The sequence below is a fragment of the Acanthisitta chloris genome, unplaced genomic scaffold, assembly GCF_000695815.1.
Source record: "Acanthisitta chloris isolate BGI_N310 unplaced genomic scaffold, ASM69581v1 scaffold42230, whole genome shotgun sequence".
In the NCBI taxonomy this organism is placed as follows: Eukaryota; Metazoa; Chordata; class Aves; order Passeriformes; family Acanthisittidae; genus Acanthisitta; species Acanthisitta chloris.
The window spans coordinates 17574-40607 of NW_008654052.1; the positions used below are offsets into that span (position 1 = coordinate 17574).

At 41.0% G+C, this 23034-nt stretch overlaps 1 protein-coding gene across 1 annotated transcript in view; it reads right to left on the reverse strand.

Annotated features, from left to right (window-relative positions):
* Positions 1 to 23034, reverse strand: part of LOC103810255 (serine/threonine-protein phosphatase 6 regulatory ankyrin repeat subunit B-like) — a 39246-nt gene that overhangs the window by 14400 nt on the left and 1812 nt on the right. The window contains exons 3-8 of the mRNA XM_009083155.1: positions 20957 to 21025; positions 20168 to 20308; positions 17328 to 17411; positions 16246 to 16357; positions 4886 to 4957; positions 3219 to 3420 (exon numbers count right to left, since the gene is read on the reverse strand). Of these exons, the coding sequence (XP_009081403.1) occupies positions 3219 to 3420; positions 4886 to 4957; positions 16246 to 16357; positions 17328 to 17411; positions 20168 to 20308; positions 20957 to 21025 (680 nt within the window). The remainder of the gene's footprint in view (positions 1 to 3218; positions 3421 to 4885; positions 4958 to 16245; positions 16358 to 17327; positions 17412 to 20167; positions 20309 to 20956; positions 21026 to 23034) is intronic.

Here is a 23034-nt window from a genome sequence, read left to right on the forward strand (position 1 = left end):
TCACTGGTTTTTGGTTGGCGTGTTTTTTGCAACCCACTGCTGATGAAAAACAGCTCTGAGTTACTACTTCATTTTGCAGGGCCTGACACTGAGCTCCATCTGTGGATCAGCTGGCTTAAAGGCTTCAGCCTGTCATGGGATGTAAAGTATTTTCTTCTTTGAAAAACAATCCCTGTGCTCAGTAGATATTCGTTGTGTTCTTATTACAGCAAGTCATGCATTCACACTGCCTACACCCTGTGGGCTGAGGCAAAACCCTTGGACACCACCTATGTCACATCATTCTGGCAGAAAAACCGGTGCACATCACCACATTTAAATTATTCATCCAAAAATAAACTTTAGTTGCTCTACCCAGAAAAATAAAAAGCATTTTTAGTTATTTACCACTAAGTAATGCCATATACATAACATGTAAACAGTTCTGCAGGGCTGATGAGTCACTGGCTTAGTGGGGGGAAAAAGATCTGTTCTTTCTCCCAGCAGGAGAAAGAGAAATCATAAGCTGTTCACAGAGATGTCTGAAGAGGATTTTGGTAAATGAGTTTTAGAGCAGATACTCCCAGACACTCCTAGGAGCTGACACAGGATTGCTGAGCATTACAGACCCTGCAGGGAATGTTGGTTTTGCCAACAGAGCTCCAACATTTCCACTAGGGGAGCATTGGCAATGGATTCCCCAGGCTCACCACGAGAGAGGCTGCTGGTAATGAAGTTGTACAGGGAACATATAATTTAGGTGAAGGAAATTCTCCATGTTTGAGGTCAGAGGAAGTCTATTCCCTGAGGGGGAACAGACAGAAAAAAGAAACACTTCATTAGGTGATGTCTCTGCTGAAGTTACAAATTCCCTTACTGAATGGAACTCCCCAGAGTCCTGTCATCCAATCCACTACGTGCGGCTCCCTCAGCTGTGGTGCTCAGTGGTTGTGCTGCTGTAGTTAGGAGGAATGAAGGCAAACAAGCTAAGGGGATGGGCACAGATGCCTTCTTGTTCCCTTCCATGCACAGCATTGCATGTGCAAGTGTTCACTTGTGGGTGTGCAAGTGCACACTGTCATCAAGGGATTAATTCAGCAAGAATTCTGTTTGATTCCTCCAAATCTGCCACTTGAGCTCCTAAACTTGCACTGCAAACAACAGGCACTGAATGCTGCAGCAGCTCCAGGCTAAGCTCCCCACAGGTGGCACAGGCTGTGTTAAAACAATCCTCACCAAGACCTGTGGTTATGAAACAGCATCATGAATTCATCACACTGCAAGGGGCTGTTTAGAGTAGTTGAAGTAGAAACTTTATGCCAGAGCTGATTTCCACAGAGCTCTGCATAGCTCTTGAGTGGAAGGTTCAAAACATTGCCTTAAAGGATATTTACCCAAAGTGCACTTAACTCACACTTGAAAGCCTCCAAATTCAGCACAGTGATAAATTTCCTTTACTAAGACTTCAAATATTCAACCTGTTTGTGCAGTATTTTCCCTTCTGCTTAAGGTACATGTTCTCTGTAGTGTGCATTCCTGAGTTTAGGATTTTATTGCCTTTTTTCTTGGCTGGTTTTTGTGTGTGTATGTGGGTTTTTGTTTGTTTGGGTTTTCTTTGATACATATCTAACTTGCTTCGCTGCCAATTCAAAGAACATTTTACTTGTATCCCTGGAAATGTTTGTTTAATCTGAACAGTACCTCAGACCAGAAAAGGCTACAATGAATCTTCCTGCTGGATTTACATGGACGGCACTCAATACCACAGTGATGGGGGCAATTAAGAAATTAAAATAGGGGGAAAAAACCCACAATCTCAATTTGTATGAAGGTAAGAAATGTGTGTATTAAAACAACACCTTCTATTCAACAAATTTATTCAATTCTATGCAACAGATTTATTCAACAAACTCACATTTTAAGTCAGAGCTGCTAACACCATGTACTTTTCTCAGTACTGCAGATCCCTTATAGCTCAGTGGTGACAACTAGAAACCTATGTCTATAACTAGATTTTTAAATAAATGTAAAATCATTGCTAGTGATGGTCTATCAAACAAAGTCACACCCCAAGATACGTGTGAAGTGACTATAGGAAAGCTCTTGACCAACACAGCTGAGTTTTGTGGTGGCACTGATCTTGATTTAAATTAATTAAACCATCAGTATTATCATAGGGAGAAAAGTGCTCAGTTCTGGTGCAAAATTACAGAAGGCAGCAAGTATTTGCAGTGTGCAGTAAGGATGGATCCCATGCATTTCCTGCAGACAAAATTGCTAATAATCTGTTTGACGTTATGTTTTCAGACTGCACTTCCATGAGCACACACAGAGAATGAACTGATACTAGAGGACATACATGCATTGTAATCTTAGCGAGATTAAAAGATAAACAGAAAGACTATTAAGTCTGGTCCCGAATTAATTATCCAATGCAGCATTAATTTTCCTTCCCACTAGAGGCCACTGCTACACTGCACGGAGCCCCTCAGAAATGCAGGGGACACAGTTCCCTTGGGCTCTTCCGTGGCTTTACCTGACAGGTATGCACCAAATAACCACCTGCAAATAAATGTCAGCATCTGCGTTTCCAGGTTAATTATGCATGTTACATAGTGAACACCCCACAGGAGGAATGGAGCAGGCTCCCAGGACAAACAAGTGCACAAGCTAGCTCAGGAGGAGGTCTGGAAGGGGGTGGTGGATTTCTGCAGTGTTACCACAGCAAAAGGTTGCAAGGTTTGAACACCAGGATAATTTCATCACCAGTCGGAGCCTACACACATTTTCCAATCTTTCTTGCAAAGGAAAAGCAGTGAGACAAGTGTTCTCTCTTGCCCTGATTTTTTGGCTGAGGAGCTGTTAAGAGAAGGTGTCACAGGGGAAACATCGCACGTCTGGAGGAGTAGGTGGTAATAGAGAAGTCAGGTAGAGGCAGGCAGGTAAGCACACGTCTGGAGGAGTAGGTGGTAATAGGGAAGTCAGGTAGAGGCAGGCAGGTAAGGGCAGAGCAGTAGTGGTGTGGAAGGATACAGGACACTGTGTGAGGGAGGACAATCACAGGGACAGAGGGAAAAAGTCTAGTTAAATGGAAGATAAGGGGTTTAACTGGACAGCAGTCCTCAGTACATGTGAAAATCATCCTCTCTTTAGAAGAAGTGTGCATAGCCATAGTAGGTAAAGGCAACTGCTTCTGTGTGGTAAGGTTTGTACCGTAAGTGTAACAAGGTAACACTCACCTGAGGCATGGAGAGGGGTCCTTTTGGTGACATTGTCTTTGACAGTGACAGAAGCACCCTGGCTGATGAGAGCCTCCACACACTCTGCGTGTCCTTTGAACGCAGCCAAGTCCAGAGCAGTGCGTCCCTTCTCATCCTTAATGTCCAGGTCTACCAGAGACTGGAGAAGGACCTCCAAGGCCTGATGATGACCGTTATAGGCCTAGAAGTATGAGATGTGTCATGTAAGGAATACAAGTCTTGTCGTTCAAAGACTTTCATTACATAAATTGTGAATAAAACCCACCCTTGTCAGTGTCTCCTGAACACAACAGAAATTGTACATTATCTCAATTCCTTATGACTCTCTCCAACTTGATTTCCCCAAATTACACTGTAGCCAAGAAACTAAAAAATTCCTAGTGTTTAGGGGAAGAAATTATGATTCTTGATTTGCTCTAACCTTCTAGTACAACCCAAGGGTGAGGAATTTCAGACAGTAATTTGCCAGTTCAGGAACGGTCAATCAACAATTCATTTTTCACATTCTACAGTGTTTGTCAGGGACATGTTTGCTTCAAAAACTGGAGATATATATATGTCAGTATATATATCAGTAGAGTAATACTGGTCAGAGGTTGCATGGATTATCACCTCACTGGGTGCTAAATTTGACACGTGCTGGTCTCCAATGAAACAAAAGCAATTCTCAAACCAGATCTTTGTGCAAATACTAACACAAACTTGACCTGCTGTTTACAGCTGATGCTTCATGGAGTATTCCTGTCAGCAGAATCATTTGGCAGAACAACTACAGTGGACAAGTAGATGTACTTCCAGACCTACAGTCACACTGGGACCAACAGCCACACAGGTGGCATTGCAGAAACCCAGTGGATAGCCCTGGAAACTGGAAACATTTCCTGCAGCTGTGTAGGGACTGCCCTCATCTCCTTACTGTCAGACTCGCAGAGAACATCCTTTTTATTTATACATGATGTATAATTAGCGTGACCAGAGTTGAAGCTGTGGACTCTACATGCCTGGAGATATTCAAGATGTGATGGGGCACAGCCCTGAGAAAGTCTGCCCTAGCTGATTCAGCTTTTACCATGAAGGTGGGGCTCGATCTCCAGAGGTCCATGTCAACCTCAACTGCTTTGTGATTCTGCACAAGCTAACTGCAGAGGGATCATGAGCTGATGGGAAAGGGCAGCTGTTGTGAGCTCTGAGGCCACACATGTGGATATCACAGTTTCTGCAGCTCTCTTACAGGATGCTGCAGGGTTTGCAAACATGCTTTCCCACACCCAGTGGTGTGCCAGACAGTTTTTTCACTCTGCACATCTCCAGGAGAACAAAGTATCCATGATCAAAGCTGTAGGCTCAGGCTCTGGCCCCACGCTTATAGAATTGTGCTAAATAAAAGTCATGAACTTCCATTTAGTTTCACTTCAGTGTCTATGTCATCTCCTTACCTGAGTGTTAGAGTCAGTGAGAACCAAGAGCTTCAGCTGCCAAAAACTTAATTAACTATTCCAGCCCAGAACCTGTTCTTGTTATATGTAGGCCTACATCCTTTTCCAGTTTTTACAAAACAAGCCTGTGATTAAATTTGCTTCAAAGGTAGAGATTAAGGAATTATTCTAGGAGATGCTGATCAAACACGTTACACATCTCATACTTACAGCTAAGTGCAAAGGACTTTTCGTAGCTGCAGAATCAGGTTCCTCAAACATATTGTTAGTTTTTTCCAGAAGCTGGGGAAAAAAAAAATAAAAAGACAATCTTAAAACATCTTTACATGAGACAGGGCAAGTTCTCATGGACTATAAGTCTATAAATCACCAAAGATATATTTTGGCTGCAGTGAGTACTGAAGAATTGCAAAGTATTTTCAAGCTTTTTCACTACAAAACTAGTTTAAAAGCTTGTCATGAACATCCTTATCCTGAGTAATTAGCTTCCATGAAATCCTAGGGCCTGCTTGGGTGAGAGAGGAGCCCTCACAAGGAAGGACTGTGGAGTAGGGCCTACAGTAAGGTGACACTGGAGAAAGCAGTTTCATGATTACACAGCATATGCAAGTCACGTCTGAGACAGTGTTTTGGGTAATTCTGACACATAATTAGCACTGGGAATAATTATAACTGAGCTGTGAATCATCCACAGTCAATTTTGTAATTTATCAGAGAAGAATCTGCCCCTATAATGACAGTTTTCTGAATGCACTCCTGACAAACATAAGAGACACACATCGCACTTAGACCATCCTCTTCATTTCAAGGGATCTTAAAGCATTTTAAGGCTTAAACCCGAGGGCATTTCCATCCACCTAGAAGGAGCAGCTATGGATTAGCACCACTCCACAATAGCACATGAACCCTGACATCTGCTGCAAAGAAAATCACACACAGTGTCAGCAACAGTATTGACAATTTGCCTTGTGTTGAGTGCTCATGTGCACAGCCTTTGGCTTAGTAACTGCTCGCAATGTTGGCCTCCAGATGCCTTTGGGACTGGAAATTAGCATTTTACAGAAAATCAGTAATGGGAAACTCTGAAAAAAGAAAGAAAAGCATGACAGGCAACTACAGCTGACTTGTAATGTTTCCAAGGCTACAAGTCAAATTTTCACAGTCTTTTTTGAGTTCTTTTTTTGTTTGTTTTGGATCGGATTTGGGTTTTTTTACAGAGTAAAGAATTAATGAGAAGACTGAAAAAGAGGAAAGGAAGTTTTTGTAACAATCTGGACAATGTTAGGGTATGACAACATGGAAAACTCTCCAAAAAAACCAGTGAAACCTATGCTGCAGGATGATGGCACATCCCAAACTCTGGTGTACACCTGAGCTTCTGGTGTAACAAGTTAGTCTTTAATAGACCTGTATCAGTGATGAACTTATCCAAAACTCAAACTGGAATACAAGCAAGCATTAATAATGCATCAGGTGTCACAAATCTCTCATTGAACAAGAACACTAATCTGAATCCTACAGAAAAACTAGAAAATTAAGCAGTAATTTCATTTATTCGTATACTTTGTGCCTAGTAATAAGTCAAGACTGGGAAATGAATGTGTGTTGATGAAACGCCACTCATAAGCAAGTGGGTGTGTGTATTAACAGGTAATACAAATTTTAACACTTTCCTACACTAAGGGGATTAAAAAAAATAATAATAATAAAAAAAAAAAGAAGTCCCACAGCAGTTTCTCAGTAGGTTTGGGGCAGAGTTAAGAAACACATTTGGTGTTACCATGTGGAACCACCTCCAGTTTAAATACTGTGCTTCTCTTATATAAGTGAGCTATAAAGGGGATGAAGCAGTAGCCAGCTCTGAATGCACAAATACATCTCGCTCTAGTGAGTAAACAAACTACAAAAATCCCACCAAACAAACCCAAGCACTGAGTCTGTTCCTCCACCTACCTAATACTGGCCTTTACCCTGAGTCCAACAGGCCAGAACAGCAGACTAACTTAATCACTTTTAATTACATTTATGATCATCTGTTGAAATTCTAGGATCAAAATGATGACAAAGAAACATTTCCCTTCACCTGTCAAAAGGCTCCAAAAGTCTCCTGGAATCAGGCAGATAATTGCCTTTCAAGGAGATGAAAAAAACCACAGAGAAAATTGACACAATTAAGGCTCTAAAGGCACAGATTGTGGGATTGGAGAGCCCCTCACAAAAGGCATCGCCATGGCTTGGAGTCAAAGCAGCTTAGGCTGACGCAGGCTAGGCTTAATGAGCTTATTAGTCATAAAGCTGAATGTCTCCATCATAAAGTCAAGCATAAACAAGAATTTGATGGCAAACCTGGTAGCTCTCAGCAACAGAGCCATACAGTGCAAGAAGAGAAATTATAAAGGAGAACAAGAGGAAGATTAAAGACACAGCACTAATAATTTATTTTTTTATTCCTTGTCAAGCTTAATGCTAAGTCACCTGAAGGATAAACATCATGCACAGAGCAACAAAAAGTACCAGGTCCAAGTCACCAAGAAATTCTCCAGTTTCATCAGTGTTTCCATGGATGCATTTGTAGTAAATTACATACACTTGTTATAAGAATACAAAAAAGAGTGTGTCCTTGGGGAACTCTAGCTCCATTATCCTTGGAAGAAGCTATCCATAGTTGCATCTGGTTTGAAAAAGGTGAATTTTTCATTTCAAATCACTTGCAGCCATGGAAGCTTAAATCCCCAGAGCAATCTGAGTGTGTGTGTGCTGTGCTGCAATCCACACCTGCCTATGGCACTGGCCAGTGCATTTCCCTGGACAGACAAACCAACATCAATTACTAACAGTTTATGGGTACTGGTGCCTGACTGGAGACTGTCTCAGCATGTCACATTTCTTTCTTTTGGTGACTTTGAAATGATGTCTTTTAGCCGATTACATTTCTGTATATTGACTGTCACAGATTTTAGGCAGAGTCAGAATTGTGCAAAGACACTGCAGGTGAAATTGGTGGGCACTCCTCTATGGTTAGGTTAAAACCTTTTAGAAGGCAAGTGTGCCCTTACTGTCTTCTTGCCTCTGGAAATTCCCAGCACTTCCCATACCAGTGCTGTTTAATACTGTATGTCATTATTTGGTGAAGCCTGAAGTAGACTCAGAAAGAGGAACGTAAATGCTTTGGGAGGGAGATGCAGACAAAGTAAGATAAAACATGTCAATTATTCAGTTCTATTATTACAAACCAACAGCACTCCAAGGTTGCTGTTGTAAACTACCTTCTCTGCCCCAGCTCAGCAATGAAGATTAATAACTTTTTCAGTTCTCACCATTTTATTTGTGCAGTAAGGGTATTTACAGGCATAAGAGTATTTACTGCTTGATTTTGTTTTGTGGCTATAATAAATGACTATGTGGCATGATATGCTGTGGGTTTCCCCCTCCATTTTTGGGGGGTTCAGATATGCCAGTTAATGAGTCTTTACATGATTTTTATATGGTGTCTTTATACTTCATATGATTGCCCTTATAGACTATAATATATTCTAAAATTCAGCTCTGGTTTAAAAAAAAAAACCAAGAAGATTCATGGAGCATCTCAGTAATTTAAAATTACTACTAGGCAGGAGAGGAGATAATACTTTCATCATGCATAAAAGAGGTTGCTCTTCTGCAATAGTTACACAGCAGTGCAGCTTATCACTTACAAGGTCATTCAGGAGTACCAATTAGTAACAATTTTTGATGTCACTTTCAGAACTGAATAAAAATATATCAGCTAGATGTCACTTTGCATCTCATCGTTCCTGATAAACTGCAGTAGACAATTGTCTCTACTGGGGGAAAACATACCAGTCGCAGCTTCTTTTAAATAAAGGCTTTTCCAGCAAGTAGCAAGCACAAGATTGAAAACTCTCATCAGTAATGATGAAAAGAGTAATAGAATTAACCTCTGCACTACTTTATACCAGGGAAGTTAATTTTTAATTCTCAGAATTAGTCCTGGTTGAGTAATTCAAAGGTGAAACGGTACGAGCACAACTTCGGGGGAGCAACCCTGTGAGTTCTCACCATATTTATAAATACAAATAATCAAATTATTTTGATTTGATCAGGTTAAAACCAATACCCATCCTTAAACCAGGGGCCGATGTTTTCCTAAAATCAGGCTTTAAAAATCAGATTAATCACTATTTACATCAGTTTCCCTCATATACAGAGATTATGGTACAGCTAAAATAACACAAGCAAGAAGTTTCACAAGAGCTTAGGCAGACTGAGCCTGAAAAAAATTACTAGTAGTTCCATGCAACTCATCCAGTACAAAGTTTAAATACCCAAGAGCTCATAGAACAGTCAGCACCATGCAAACAGGACACTTACCTAGCATCGGAGAGAGCAATGCTCCAAGTCCTTAAACATCTCTACATGTCAGAACTGGAGCAGAGCTCCAGGCCACTGGCTCTTCTCACCTGGGGCACTGATCTTCTGCTAGAGCTCTTCCACTCCACACAGAATCGTTTCATTCTAAGCCCTGTGAGGGCCATACTCAGTGGGTCACAGGAGATCCTCATTTGGGTCTCTCTTTTGTGGAGGACAGCTCCAAATGAGAGTGAGAGATCCCACCCAGCACCAGCTAGCATCATGTATTGGGCACTTCTTGTGATGCAGAAGTCCAATTTCTTTGTTAGTCAGAGCAGAGATTTACACCTGGGACTTTCACACTCATATTATATATATCACATTTCTTTCTGGCCAGAAATTGTACCTCAGAGGTTCATAAAGCCTCATTCTTTGTTTTAAGGACCCTCTTACCCAGTGAAGCTTTTGCAGATGTCATACAGTTATGCAAAAAGTATAGGAAGGATAATACTTAGAGAAATTATTATTCTTAAAAATGTCCTCTTTAGCTAGACAATTTGAGTGCTGGTGAAATACAGTTACAGTCAATTTTAAAATGTGTATTTCAATGGTGTTTTTGCTACTCTCCTCTCATTTGAGCCTCTGCCATGAAATACACACAAGTGCTTTTAAAATTCAGGCTCACTCGAAGCAGTGTGATTTATATTTCTTCTCTGAACCATTTGGAAATTGGCCACAACCTTCCAGAAAACAGACAAGTGTCGGTTCCATTTCACACGACCAAAACCAAAGTTACTGTAACATCCAGGAAAGTGTCATGCCATTCAGGGACGTGCACTGCACTCACAGCTCCTCAGGCTGAGGGAGGAGAAGCAACAGACCTGAGCAAAGCTTGAGCCTGCAAGCAGCAGGAGGAAGGAAACCCAAGGGAAGCCAAAGCAGCACACATGCAGTTGCCTGAATACACGGCATGCTAGTGGGGATTCCTCTTCCTCAGGCTTTATCAGAGTGAGTACAAGGATCGGCCAAATACTGAGAAGTTGAAATAAAAATGAAAATACACAACATGCAATCATTTCTCATTTACTCACTATATCCAATGGAGTTTTGCTTCCAATCTAATTAAAAATGTCAATTAGAATAATTAAAGACAGAAGTATTCAAGTGTAATGGCAATCTGCAAGTGTGTCTTGGGTTTGTGTTTTATCTTTCCTGTACAATAACTGCAGTGCAAGCAGTGCATGAACAGAATCATAACCCAGGACCTGATCCAGTGTGTCCCATCTCTACATTGTCCACCACAGAGGAAATATCCCTGAAGGAGTGAGACTACAGCCACAGTGAACAGACACCAGTTACATTACTTCCTCAGGGAGGAGGAAAAAAGAGGAAAGTGATGAGAACGTTCAAGATCAATCTCAACTGACAAAACACAGATCTACAGATACAAAACACACACACAGTGGGAGACTTGGCTTAATGAAGTTAGATTGCTTTGTAGGCCTACAAATACCAATACAGCAGTGATAACTTCTTTCAAAGCCTATTGGTACAGGCAAACATCTTTTCTTGTGTAAATAAGCCTTATTACACCCCTGAAATCCCAGGGACCACAGCTTTTTCTGAGCTATAATCAAATGTGATCAAATATCCTTTTCGTTGGTTTCAGTAGGTTTGAGGGAGTCAGATATTCGTCACACATTTACATTTAAACACCACAAACACAGACAGGTATTTAAGGCAACAGCAGAAGTCCATGACCTCTTGCCAAACTGAAGGAAAAAAGCCTCCTGCAGTTCTGCAACAGCCTCATTGCTCTCTGTCAGAAGACAGCAGAAGTAAGTACCTTCCACCCCGGGGAAAATAAAAATATAGGCTAAAAAAAGACAAGATCTGTCAGGGAGATGGAAAACATACCTCAGAGATGCTAGGCAATACTCTTATCCTACACACCAAAGTGCCAGGAGGGTTCCTGATCAAATGCTAAACTCCTGCACTCACGGAGCTACCAAGGAGCATTAGCTCTCTAGAAACTATGTCTAGAATCAAAATTAACTAGTTTCCAAATCATACAATCTAAGCCAAATTGCACTGCTATAAACTGACATATCTTTCTGTATCTAGCATATATAGGCTGCTATTAATGCTTTAACCAGGGGATCCATATTGCACCAATGCTGACATCAAAACTTCAGTAATCAAATCAGTCTACCATGATTTGGGGAAGTCTAGAACTGACAGACAAATTAGGTTCACTGAAGTTATTTTTGAGCATTAAGTCCCTAAGTTGTTCTAGAAAGAACCACCCAGGTTAATGACTTTGCTCTTCTCTGGAGAAAAGAAGCTTTCCACATGGGAAAAGCTCTCACAGACACATGTATGAAGTAATTCACCACACAAAACACTATCGCCACTGGTTTCAGACAAGTGTTTGAAGGCCTAACAATCTTGCAATGGCAACAGCTCATCCAATAAAAGGTGTTTTCTTTCTCTTCCATCTCTCCTTTCACAGCACGCCCAAAGCCAGACACCTCACTGTGCCCCTTCTCCCTCACACAGCTCTGGGTCACCCTGCCGAGATCTGCCTCTGCTTTCAGACACAGCTCGGGTTAAGCCATGCTCCCATCACACCCCCTGTGCCAGTCAAAGAGAGAATTTCATTCACTGATAGAATAAAGAGCAGATTAGAAGGAAAAATAACCATCGGTTCTCACAGGCAGAGAAGAGAATTCCCTTCAGGAGACAGGCATTTTGTTCTGTTTGCCCTGGCATTGCGCACAAACCTGGTTTTACCAGCACAATGTGCTTGACTGTCTCTCCAAACAGAATTTTAATGTGAAATTAAATTTAAATGCCACTCTTTTCACACTAATAAAGATTCTGTGATAAGAGATCACTTCAATGCAAAAAAAAAAAAAAAAAAAAAGTCACCACATTTTTCTTTTTTTCCAAGCAGTTTGATGACATGATCAGCTCCAAAACACCAGGGAGCAGTTGTGGCTGATATTCGTGACTACCAAACCCCAAAGAAATCAGTCCCAATCCAAAGAAACCTGAGGCTATTTTCAGAGGCAGGCAGGCAGATGGAGCTTCAGTTGCTTGTGAGCACACTGCCCACCTTTATGAATGGCTCCTCATAGACAGAGAATGGAAGAATCTGCTTCCACTCTTCTCTTTTTTAGCCACATCACATCAGTCTTTACAGGGCAACTACCCCCACTAATAGCCCTGACAACCTATAGGTCCTCCAGGAAAGAAGCTTCTGTTGTTGAGCACATAAACACAAACTGCATTTGTTTCCATCAAAGGATATGACCTTTTCACTCTTTATCCTTATTTCTCCTAATACCTCTGCTCTCCCCACAGAGAAGTTTAGCTAAGTTCCAGCCAAGGTATTGGGCTCACAGTAAACATAAAAGTCAAGAAGTAAAAATATGTTTTCCTAGATAAACCAGCCTTTCCTAAACTGCACTCAAGTGTGTAAATATTTTCTAACACAGAGAAAGTTATGGTGCTTAAAGCACAGACCAAATTCCCCAGTGAAGGAAACTCCACTGGATACTACATGTTCTTCAAACTTAGTTTTTTAACTGAACATTCATTTAGAAATAAGCTGGTTTAGATAACCTGTTAAAAAAAAAAACAGGGGGGAGAAGGGAAGAAAAAAATTAATCCTACAAGGTCTTTGATAAACTTGGCATATTTCTGGAACACCGAAATAATTCTCTTACCTTTCACTGCAGTTCAACAAGTTTATTGTTGCACCCACTTTGGCTTAGTATTGACCAGAATTAAGGCTCCATATTTCAAATGAACTCTTTCCTCTAACAGTTTTATGACCATAAAGAACAGTCTTGTTCTAGGGAAGATCATTCCTAGACATTTTCAGCTATGAGCTATTAATAATAAACCAAAAATATTTACCCAGGAGATTAAACAGTAAAACAACAGTTAATCTGGCACTGAAAACCAATGGTTTTATTGCAATAATCCTGCCTGAGACTATCTTCTTCAGGTTGGAAAAGACTGGAAATATTTTGAAAAGAATACTCCTTCCGTATGTGAGAGTTCCTGTGATGCAGGTTAGTGGCTCAAAGCTGCTTTTAAGAATGACATCCATTTCTCTCTGTTATTGCATGTGTGAAAACAAAATAAAACATCTCCCTGCCTATCTACAGATGTATTTACATTGGAATTAGGGCTGCTGGGCTCCCACTGTTCCTTGAGTAAGACCCTTCAGTAAAAATATTGTGAATCTGATTTTCCTTTTCATTGTCACTGAAGAAAAACAAGAAAAAATGTATTTACAAGATATAGCAATAAAACCAGCCAAGCACCTCTCAGACATAACCAGCTGCTCTTTTGTACCTTCTCCACACACTAACCCCTCATTGCAACATCCAGAGTTACCTGGAACAGGCAGCTGCCTGCACCATCACTGAGGAGAGTCTTGTGTGGCTCAGGGCAGAGAAACAAGGCACAGTGTTCCCCATTTTCTTGATCTCTGTTGGTTTGGTTTTGAAAACAGCTAAACAGAACACTTGAAGACTAAAATGGCATTTCAGGACTTACTGTTCTTTCTGGTATATGGAAAAGAAAGGGCCTCTAGCTAAAAGTCATGCCTAGAAGCAATTAAACCTTACTGGATGCTTCATTCAACTGTGTGTAACAGGAGCAGTCAATGTACTGTGGTTTATAGCCACCAGAAATAAAAATCATGGTTCACAATGAAGCCCTTGTCACATGTCCACCAGAGAGAGCACAACAAACTATGACCAAGGCACCAGGCAGTCTCACAGGACAGTGAGGCTCCTTTCTGCCTGCACCAGTTGAATACTTCCTGCAGCCTTTAGACACAGCCTTCAAAGAGCCATGAATAACCATAACTCTGTCAAAACCATTCTGATTGCAATGTCTACATGCAATGCTACTTTATCAGAAGAAGTGCAGAAATCAACTACTGGCTAAACACCCAAGAGCCTCCCACTGGAATAAGTGAATAAACTCAGGCAGAAGGATTATTTCCTACTTCATGTCCCCAGCACAATTACCCTTCAGCTACCCAGGACTTGGCTCTCAGCCCTTTTGCCATCCTGAATCCCAGCATGGCAAAGAAATCAGTGTAATGGTGCCTGTATCAATTAGTGTTATCAAATATAAAGTAATTGAATTCAGAACTTGGTAGTCACTGCAACAAAACTGAATCACAGTGCAAAGGTGACAGGTCCTGGTCCTGCTGTTGGTCAAGCACAAACACTTTCTGGTACATTTAGTTTTTGTATCACAGAGAGAAAATGAGATGTTTGTCAGCCTCTAAACACCAATGGCAAAATTGGTCCCCACAAAGCTTTCAGGCCTACAAGCTAGTGCAGAACACTGGTCCTGTCCATGAAAAAGACTAAAGTTCATAGCAGTTCTCTTTCGCCACTGTACACAGAAAAGCTGTGTGACTAACTCTGTAAATGACACTTGACCTTAAGTTTCCATACTGTAGCTATAGTCACAAATATTGGAAGACTGACATGGAAAAACATTGACATTTTCCACCCAAATACAGAACACTTGCTGCACAGCTGTGTCTGACCCACAGTTTGCATGTCACCCTCCAAAATTAAAAGAAAACCCAACACCTCTGATATGCACTGCATTCCCAGCTCTTCCTTTTGCCTGCCAAGCCTGAGCAACACCAGGATTCAGTAGCAGGTCAGTGTCTGCAGCAGATATGTTGCCAGAAAACGTGCACAGCAACAAGTGAAAGAAACAAGAAGCAGCCTTGCTCCATGCCTGATCCATGCCTTGTGGCACACAGGGACTGTAATATGGGGGCTGGAAGAGAGTTCCCCAGTGAGGATGCTTTTATGGAGGTCTCTGCTTGTGCAAGTCATGCAAGAATCTGGTGACAAGACATGGGTAAGGTGGCAGTACACACTGCTGTGGTTGCACACGTGTACAGAGCACAGGGGAGGCTAATCTCTCTCTATATGCCCTTCAAATGCCAAGAACATTTGCTTTTGTTCCAAATGGGTGTCAGGCTCAGCAGAGAAGCCCTCCATCCCCACGGGCAGAGTCACCAGAGATCTCTAGGAGAAGGCTCAAAATGAGGAAAGGCCAAACTCACTGCCACAAGCAACGAAGCAGCAGTGGCATTTTAGGTGTCCTAAATATACATCCTTGCAGGTGGGAGCTAAAAAGGCCTAACATCCCACCCAAAAATCGTGCTACATAAACTCAGGGCTGCTCTGGTGTAATTACAGCCCAAGGTTTCCAGCTGCTGGGACACAGCTGCAGCCCCTCTCCTGTGGTGGCAGGAGCTGACGGCGTTGGCACACGTGATGGGAGAGCAGCATGTGCTGTGCACAGCTCCCTCTCAAGAACCAGGTACTTTGACTCCTCAACACAGAAAGAAAGAACCAAACAACATAGAACACTAAACAGCACACAGTGTTTCACTCAAGCATGAATGGCTATACAATTTTCTAATTAGAGCATTTTTTTAAAAAGCAATTAAAGTCTATATGTGACACAGTTATTCTGGATCACTACAGTTCATTTAACACCCATCTTCATGACACCTACTTGTACAAGCCACAAACAACTCTAAATCCATACTATACATCTCCTAAATCCAATTTTTGGTTAAAAATGTTTGGCTTTATATAAGATGCAAATTCTAATGATTCAGGCCCACAATGTTAAAAAAAAAATAATAAAAAAACCCCAGTCACATTACATACAAGAAGGTTAAACTCGATTATGGTAACTTTATCAATGCTGCTATTATTTCACCAGAGGCAAAAAGTACACTGAAGATATGCAGCTGACAAGAGCTATTTACTCTCAGTTTGCAAGTCAGATAAAGTGCCAAGTAGATAAGGCACATACACTGTCATGTACCAGGAACTGTCCCTTACTACTGGCACACACACATACACTGGGAATACAGAATACTGGGATCATAGATACAAATGATTTCTGCACACAAGCTCCACTCAAAACCAACATTTAAGCATCTGCTTGTTGAATTAGGACTGGATTATCCATGTGAACATGTGTTCAAGATACATCTGGGTGCATATACTTGAGTTTAGTGCACCATATTGCAGGTTTGCACAGATTTCTGACTCTCCAAAGAACTCAGACAGTAGCCCTCAGGGGAGTTCATTATACTAGCATATGCACATACTGTATCAGCAGAGAGACTTGAGAGCCTGAGCACTCACCAGTTCCAAGCACTGCCGGTGCCCGTATGCAGCAGCGTAGTGCACAGTGTTGTACCCCTCTTTGTCCTGGATGGACGGGTTGGCATCGTTGTGCAGAAGGAACTCTAGACACCTGTGGACAATTCACTTGTGTAAACGTGAGCTCACAACATTTAACAGACTCATCCCTCACTGCAACTGAAAACCGGCAAGTAATCCTGTATTTGTTGCAGCACCTCAGATCACTTTGCACCAATAGCGCGTCATGTTCACCAGTTTTTTAAACATAAAATCTCCATCCGTTTTTGAAGATCATCTTCAGTAAAAAAATCTTAAACCTAACTCTTGTGGCTACTCTAGATTACAGAAATGATTGTCTGTTACAAAGGCTGAAAGAAAACTACACAACTCTGTACTGTGATGTAAACAGCCTAGAACTGCTACTACTGACACAAGAACTCATCTATCAAACCATCAGCCTCCAAACATGTACCATGGCAAGCTGGAGGACAAAGACTTAACTGAGTTATATTTTTGTGGCATAAATATATTTTCTTCTTTGTTGGCTTTTTTTTAACCATGTTTTTCCAAAGGATCCCTTTTGCTCTTTATAGCTCTTGCCACTTTCTCTTACACCATCAAGATATCATCATTTTGTTATTAGTACTTTTATCCATAGCTTGTAATCAGTAGCAAACATTAGGCTGTCATATGAAAAAGAGGATTTTTAAAAAAAAATAATTGTGAAGCCAACAGATAAAAATGTTAGGCTGAGTAAATGCATTGAGGAAGCCATTGGCTACTTCTTTTAGCAACATACATAGTGCAAAGTGTTAAAATAAGACAGCGAATGATACTAAAAAGAGTTATAAAATCACTGAAGCTGTGCATTTTAAATCAAGAAACAGCAACAAACACAGAGACAGAACTATTAGGGAATATGTGCACAGAGAAGAGCATGGAGCTTTTCCTTTAGGTTAGCCTTTGTTGAAGCCAAGCACAGTGTTTAGCAGAGCAATGCACGAGCAAGAGCAGAGTGTACAACTGCAACCCAAAGCAGTGCCGTTCTCCAGAAATAACTGCTGTTTTGACACCAAACTTACAATGCAGCTTCTTTTTCCTTCATCTCAGTGGCTCTTTCAAATTCTTCAGCATTTTCATCAGAGTTTCCTAAAATATTCTTTCCCCTTAGCACAGAGGACAGAAAAATGCAACTTATTTTCAAGATACCATCTCGGTGCTCTGAGGTAGTTTGCCACCCATCCCCAGTGTGTCTCTGAGGAGCTGACCTCCTCCAGCCAACAGTAGGAGCTGCACAGGTTAAATGAGTGTACTGCACAGGTCTGCAGCTAGCAAGTTTTGCTGTGGAGACAACTATCATGGGGGAGTTTACTGTCCAATGCCAGAAGAAAAAATTCTGGTTTCTGTCAGAAACTGTTTGATTATCACTTTCTAGAATCCTTCTGTTTCTCCCACAGCAGCGCTGGGCATTTTTTTCTCTTCCAGATAGTAACTCAGGATAACTACACCTTGCTTCTTCCTACAGGAACCTGCTAGTTCTTCCCTAGCATTTAGGATTTAGAGACACTTAATCACTGATAGTGAACAAGTCTATCTGCACTGACTCTTCTCACTTTCTGTGTAGTATCTTGTAAATGCTGTGTGATTTCCTTAAATTTTGAGAGAAGTTCTGAAAGAGCTCAGCAGGTCATCATATTCCTGCACACCCAATGATTTTTGGCCCCCCAGCTGGATGGATGGCAGACAGAAGACTATGATTTGAGATCTTACAGTCATGAGCTTGTGACTATCATCTTTCCTGGCCACCAAGGCTAACACAGAACACGTTTATAATCTGCTATCAGCATGGATTAGTATCTTGAAAGGTTGGTAAGAAGACAGTTTCCTAATTTCTATCCCAATATAACATGCAATTTGCTGCTGGATCCTGCACACTTTTCAGTTCATACGCCATTTCCCATTTATAATACCAAAATTTGGCATTCTTCTTGTGGGTGCTAGCAATAATGGTTGTTCTACAAACCCAGGGTCTGTCTGTTGTCCACTGACCCAGAAAAAACTTAATTATTAATAACTCCCCTGAATATTAGCCCCATAAGCTCACAGACAGGACTCCTGTGCCATGCTCAAGTCCTACTTGCGTCTGCTTTCAGTTAACTATAAATCAGTGAGATGCCAAAACTAAGATTCCCTGAACAGAGTAAGTGATGATCTGGGTAAACAGTACTCAGAAAGTATAATCACGCCTTTAATGAAAATGCTGTTGTGATTTTGTTGCTGGAAAGGGAACTTTCTGAAGATGATAAGCAACAGCAGTTACCAGAACAGCTGAAACAGCAGGGCAACCTCACTGCACCAAGACTTCTCCCTGCTCATTAACCGCCCACATCCAAAGTTAAATACTGATGAATATTCTTTGGGCTGAGATTGCATGACCTTGGGAGTTTTTTGACATTCAGCAGGGGGAAAAAAAAAAAAAGCTGACCTATAAAATCACAGACTGCAAATAGCATTTTATCCATGTAACAAGACTTCTTCCAGAACATCTCAAACTGAACAATTTAATGAGAAGACAGCAGCACCACATCCAAATCAATTTAGGTTTGGACTGTGAGGGCAAATAAAGGCCATAAATTCCTGCCAAAGTTCAGGATATGGCTAAAGCAAGCATTGGGTTTTTTTAATAAGGCATGAAAGTAGGTACATCCTGTAGTTAACCAGGAGCTTGTTTAAATGCAGGAACTTCACCTACCAAGAACCAAGAGCTGAAAAAACACACACTGAATCATCATTCTCAACATGCTAAGTAACACCTCACCCTGGTAAGACAGAATTAGAAACAGCCAGTGGTGAAAGCCTTCCTACAAGCCTACTCTGATTTAATGCCAAGCACAGACCTCTGACAATCCTATCTCCTTCTTCCCAGCTCTGTTCAGGTTTGAGGGTGACTGGGGAAGACGTCTTCTATATCAATATTATCAGAGCAAATGATGAAGCAGCTATCGAGGCTCTGATGTGGCATTCAAAACTCTACCATAAAGTTAAACCAAACTTCTCCTGCTGTGGCTTTGAGGTGGCATTCTGTTGAGAATGATACAGATGTACTTTTACCAGACCTCACTACACAAGAAACCAAAAACTAGTTCCTTAGCACCTAAAGGAATGAAAGAGAGAAACATAGGATGGCATAAAATAAGTACAGGTTGCTAACTGACTCTAAAGAGAGAACTAACAAGATAATTGAGTCCATTTATACAGTCTGTTATAAGAAAGATATTGCCAAAATATGAAACTATCTGGGAATAAAAATTGCAGTTACTAACCACAGCATTTCTGAGTTTTGCAGCTGTTTTCCCCCTTTCTCACAAGAACACCACTGTGTCCTGCCAAAGGATATTCCCCAGGCCCCTCTGCTTAAAGTCTCTAAAAAGCAACCTGTTTGGACAGGGTGAACTTTTTATCATCTCTGACTGATGGTGAGATCTAGCCCATCTTTTCCAGAAACTCTGTCAGAGTGGCCAGATGTTTGTCTGTCACTGCAGCCCATCTAAGAAAACCTCTCCTCCTGCTGTCTCTTGCTCTGTCCCTTCTGATGGACTTGCAGAGCAGATGTAGAAAATTCTCTGAGCTTACTCTTGCAAGGAAACCACAGAGAGGAAAACACTGTGAAAATAGTTCAGTAGGACAGAGTGGCTACAAAACCCTGAGTTACTTCAAAGGTAAACCATGGAGCTGAAATACCACAGCATCTGGGGATTTGGCTTGTAGTCAGAGCAGCTCAGTGTGGAGCTATGCATACATCTGAGAGAAATCCCTTTGCTAGCAGGATCATTTTTTGGCTCAGCTGACAGCATCATGAGGAGACTGGAATGACACTGATTTAGCAAAACCCTTGAAACAAGAATCACACAGAAGCTCTTACTTTCGGTCCATGTCAGAGGCAGCAGCATAGTGCAAAGGGGTGCGGCCCCAGTCGTCTGTTTCATTAATATTGGCTCCTGTTGTCACCAGTGTCTCAATACAGTGGAAATGACAATTTGCAGCTGCATAGTGCAAAGGTGTCCTGCAACATAAGTGGCAATTTGTTACCTCATATTCCAATATGCACAACAGAGGATAACTATTATCTTAATTGCTACATTCTTACAGATTTTCAGCAGTCAATATCAGCGCCTCAATTTATGGAAATTTAACAAAATATTGCGTTAATAGGAAGTTCTGGTGCTCTTGGGAAGCCCTAATAGGATACAGATCATCAATCTGTGTCCTGCAAACAACCTTTTCCCAGTGACAGGCTCTGCTGTGGCTCTGCACACACACTACACTGTTCCTGGCACAGCAACATTTCCCATGAGGGAAAACTCCTCAAGGAAGCATGTTAAATAGCAGCTATCCTAGCATCATAACACAGAGGTTGTCTTGGGCATACAAGCACAAGAATATAGGCAATAAGAGACGAAACAAGTAAAAAAGAAAACTTGTGCTATTTTTTAAACAAAACTCAGGAGGGCAGGATGGCTTTTATGTCTTTAATGAAGTCTGCACCTGTCTATCTGGCATATAACTGCAGCAGCAAGAGTTCTGCAGGGAAGGCCAAACTCCTACTTTATTTTAGTGCCATTTTTCATAGTACATAGAATTTCCAGACTGAGGTGGCCTTGCTTCCTTGCCTGCTAGATTCTATTTTAAAAGATCTTCATCATTTACCTACCTTCCACGTTTGTCCTTCTTATTGAAGTCTGCTCCACTGCTTTGCAAGAGTTTTATACATTCTACATTACTGGAAAGAGAAGTAAAGAAAACAAAACATGAACAAAACAGAAGCTTACATCTGTGTTCACCCTGTCCCCCAAAAGGAAAAAGTTACTCTAATTACTTTTGTATGATTTGCTGTGCAAAACCAGGGTACAGCCAACTCTAATGCGAAATTCAATCAAATAGACAAATGAAGTTTTAAAAAAAAAAAAAAAAGTTTCTTTTTTTTTATTCCCAGAAAACCTTGAATTTCTCTTCTGCAGAAGAAAAGGAGAAGAAATCAATTTCCCAAAGACAGAACAGTCATTGTTATCTGAATTCAGTGTGTTTGGAGAGTTCCAATAGGAGCTGTGCTCCAGTGCTTCCCACACTGAACTGGTGTTTTATAAGAGAACCTTAAAAGAAAGTTGTTGCTAGCTCATAAAATGCCAGTCTAATAGTGAAGAGGTGACATTTAACGAAATCCACCCCCACTCAGCAAAGCATTCCACAGTAAGCACTCTGCTCAAATCCTGTTTACTTAGATATAATCACCAGAGCTACTTTTAGATTTATTCTCATGTAATTTCTTAACTATTGATGGATTTTAGCACATCTCTAAATGCTTTGTTGAATAAGGAGCAGAGCTATTTGAAGGGATTGTTATATTAACACTGCACTGATGCAAGTGGAACTGGACCCCACTGCTCTGTATCTGTTGGAAGAATTCACCTCATCATATCTGTTCCTTCATCTTGCTCAAAGCCAAGTTATTTTTAATAGAAAACAAACTAGATAAATTCTCACATCTTTTGTAATTCAAGCAAATAAATGTGTAACTCCAAGCCAGAAAATGACATCAAGAAGTGCAGCACTTTCCAAGACTCCTTGTCACTCACAGGGGCAATCTATCTCTTAGAAGTATGTTCCTTTCCTAGCCCTCATGCAACACCCATTAATGGAACAGGGGTAACAGCCATGTGTCCAGCTACAGGGAAGAAGAAGACTGGATGCAATAATGCAATATTTTGGCATATGTTGATCCCTACTCTAAAGTGCTATTGCATAAATAAACAACTACAGAACACTCACCAGAATGTACTAAAAATAAAAACACTTTCTGGTGATGACAATTATAGTAAACCACTGGGAAAATATGGTTTATTTTCATGAGCCACTTTTGCTTCTTATGAAGCCTCTCCTCCTTTTTAGGAGTTCCAGGGTGCTTTTATTACTCTTTTGGGGTGCAGCCTTATCAAAGAGGTAGCATCTGAACGAGATTATAACAACCTCCATCCAAGCAACTGTCATACCTCCTCTTATTAATGTGAGAGAAATATCAAGAAGAGTAATACCATAAGAGTAATAAAACTAGTATTTGGATCAATTTTATTAGCTTTTTTTTGAAATAACAAAAAATTTATGATAAACATTTTGGTCCACTGAGATAAAAAAAACCAACTTCCATAAAGATTGCCAAGGATTTGCTGCGTATGAGCATTTCTGCTTGCTATAACCACAGAGAATCCAAGCTGGGCTCTAGCCAAGGCTCCATTTCAGCTATTTTCTGAGCCATAAAGTACTCAACAGAAGAGTCAAAACTCAGTGCTTGCCAAATGTTTTGTCCTTTTGCTAGGTTAACTTCTCAGCACTTCACTGACAATTATTTGGAAATATTTAAACTAACTGGATGCTACATTTACAGCTTAAATAGATGTGTTTCGATTTTCATTTCAATTTCCATCTCTGGCCTCCCAGCACTTGTCAGGAGTGTGTCACCCACACAGCATTCTGACTTTCTGGTTTGGAGCTGGGGGTTGGTTTTGAGCTGGTTTTTTGTTGTTGTTTTGGTTTGTTGCCTTTTCTTTTAGAAACTTTTAAACTTGCACCTGAAAAATGGGAAAGAGGGGGATGTACTACATTTGGACTCTAAGATTGCAGTCTGATGAGCATTATATTTTGGTACAAGGACAGAGTCCAAAGGTAGAGGCCAGGAATAACTCCCCTGACAGAAGCATCCCAGGAGCTACAGCTCCTACTCCTCACTTGCTGTGC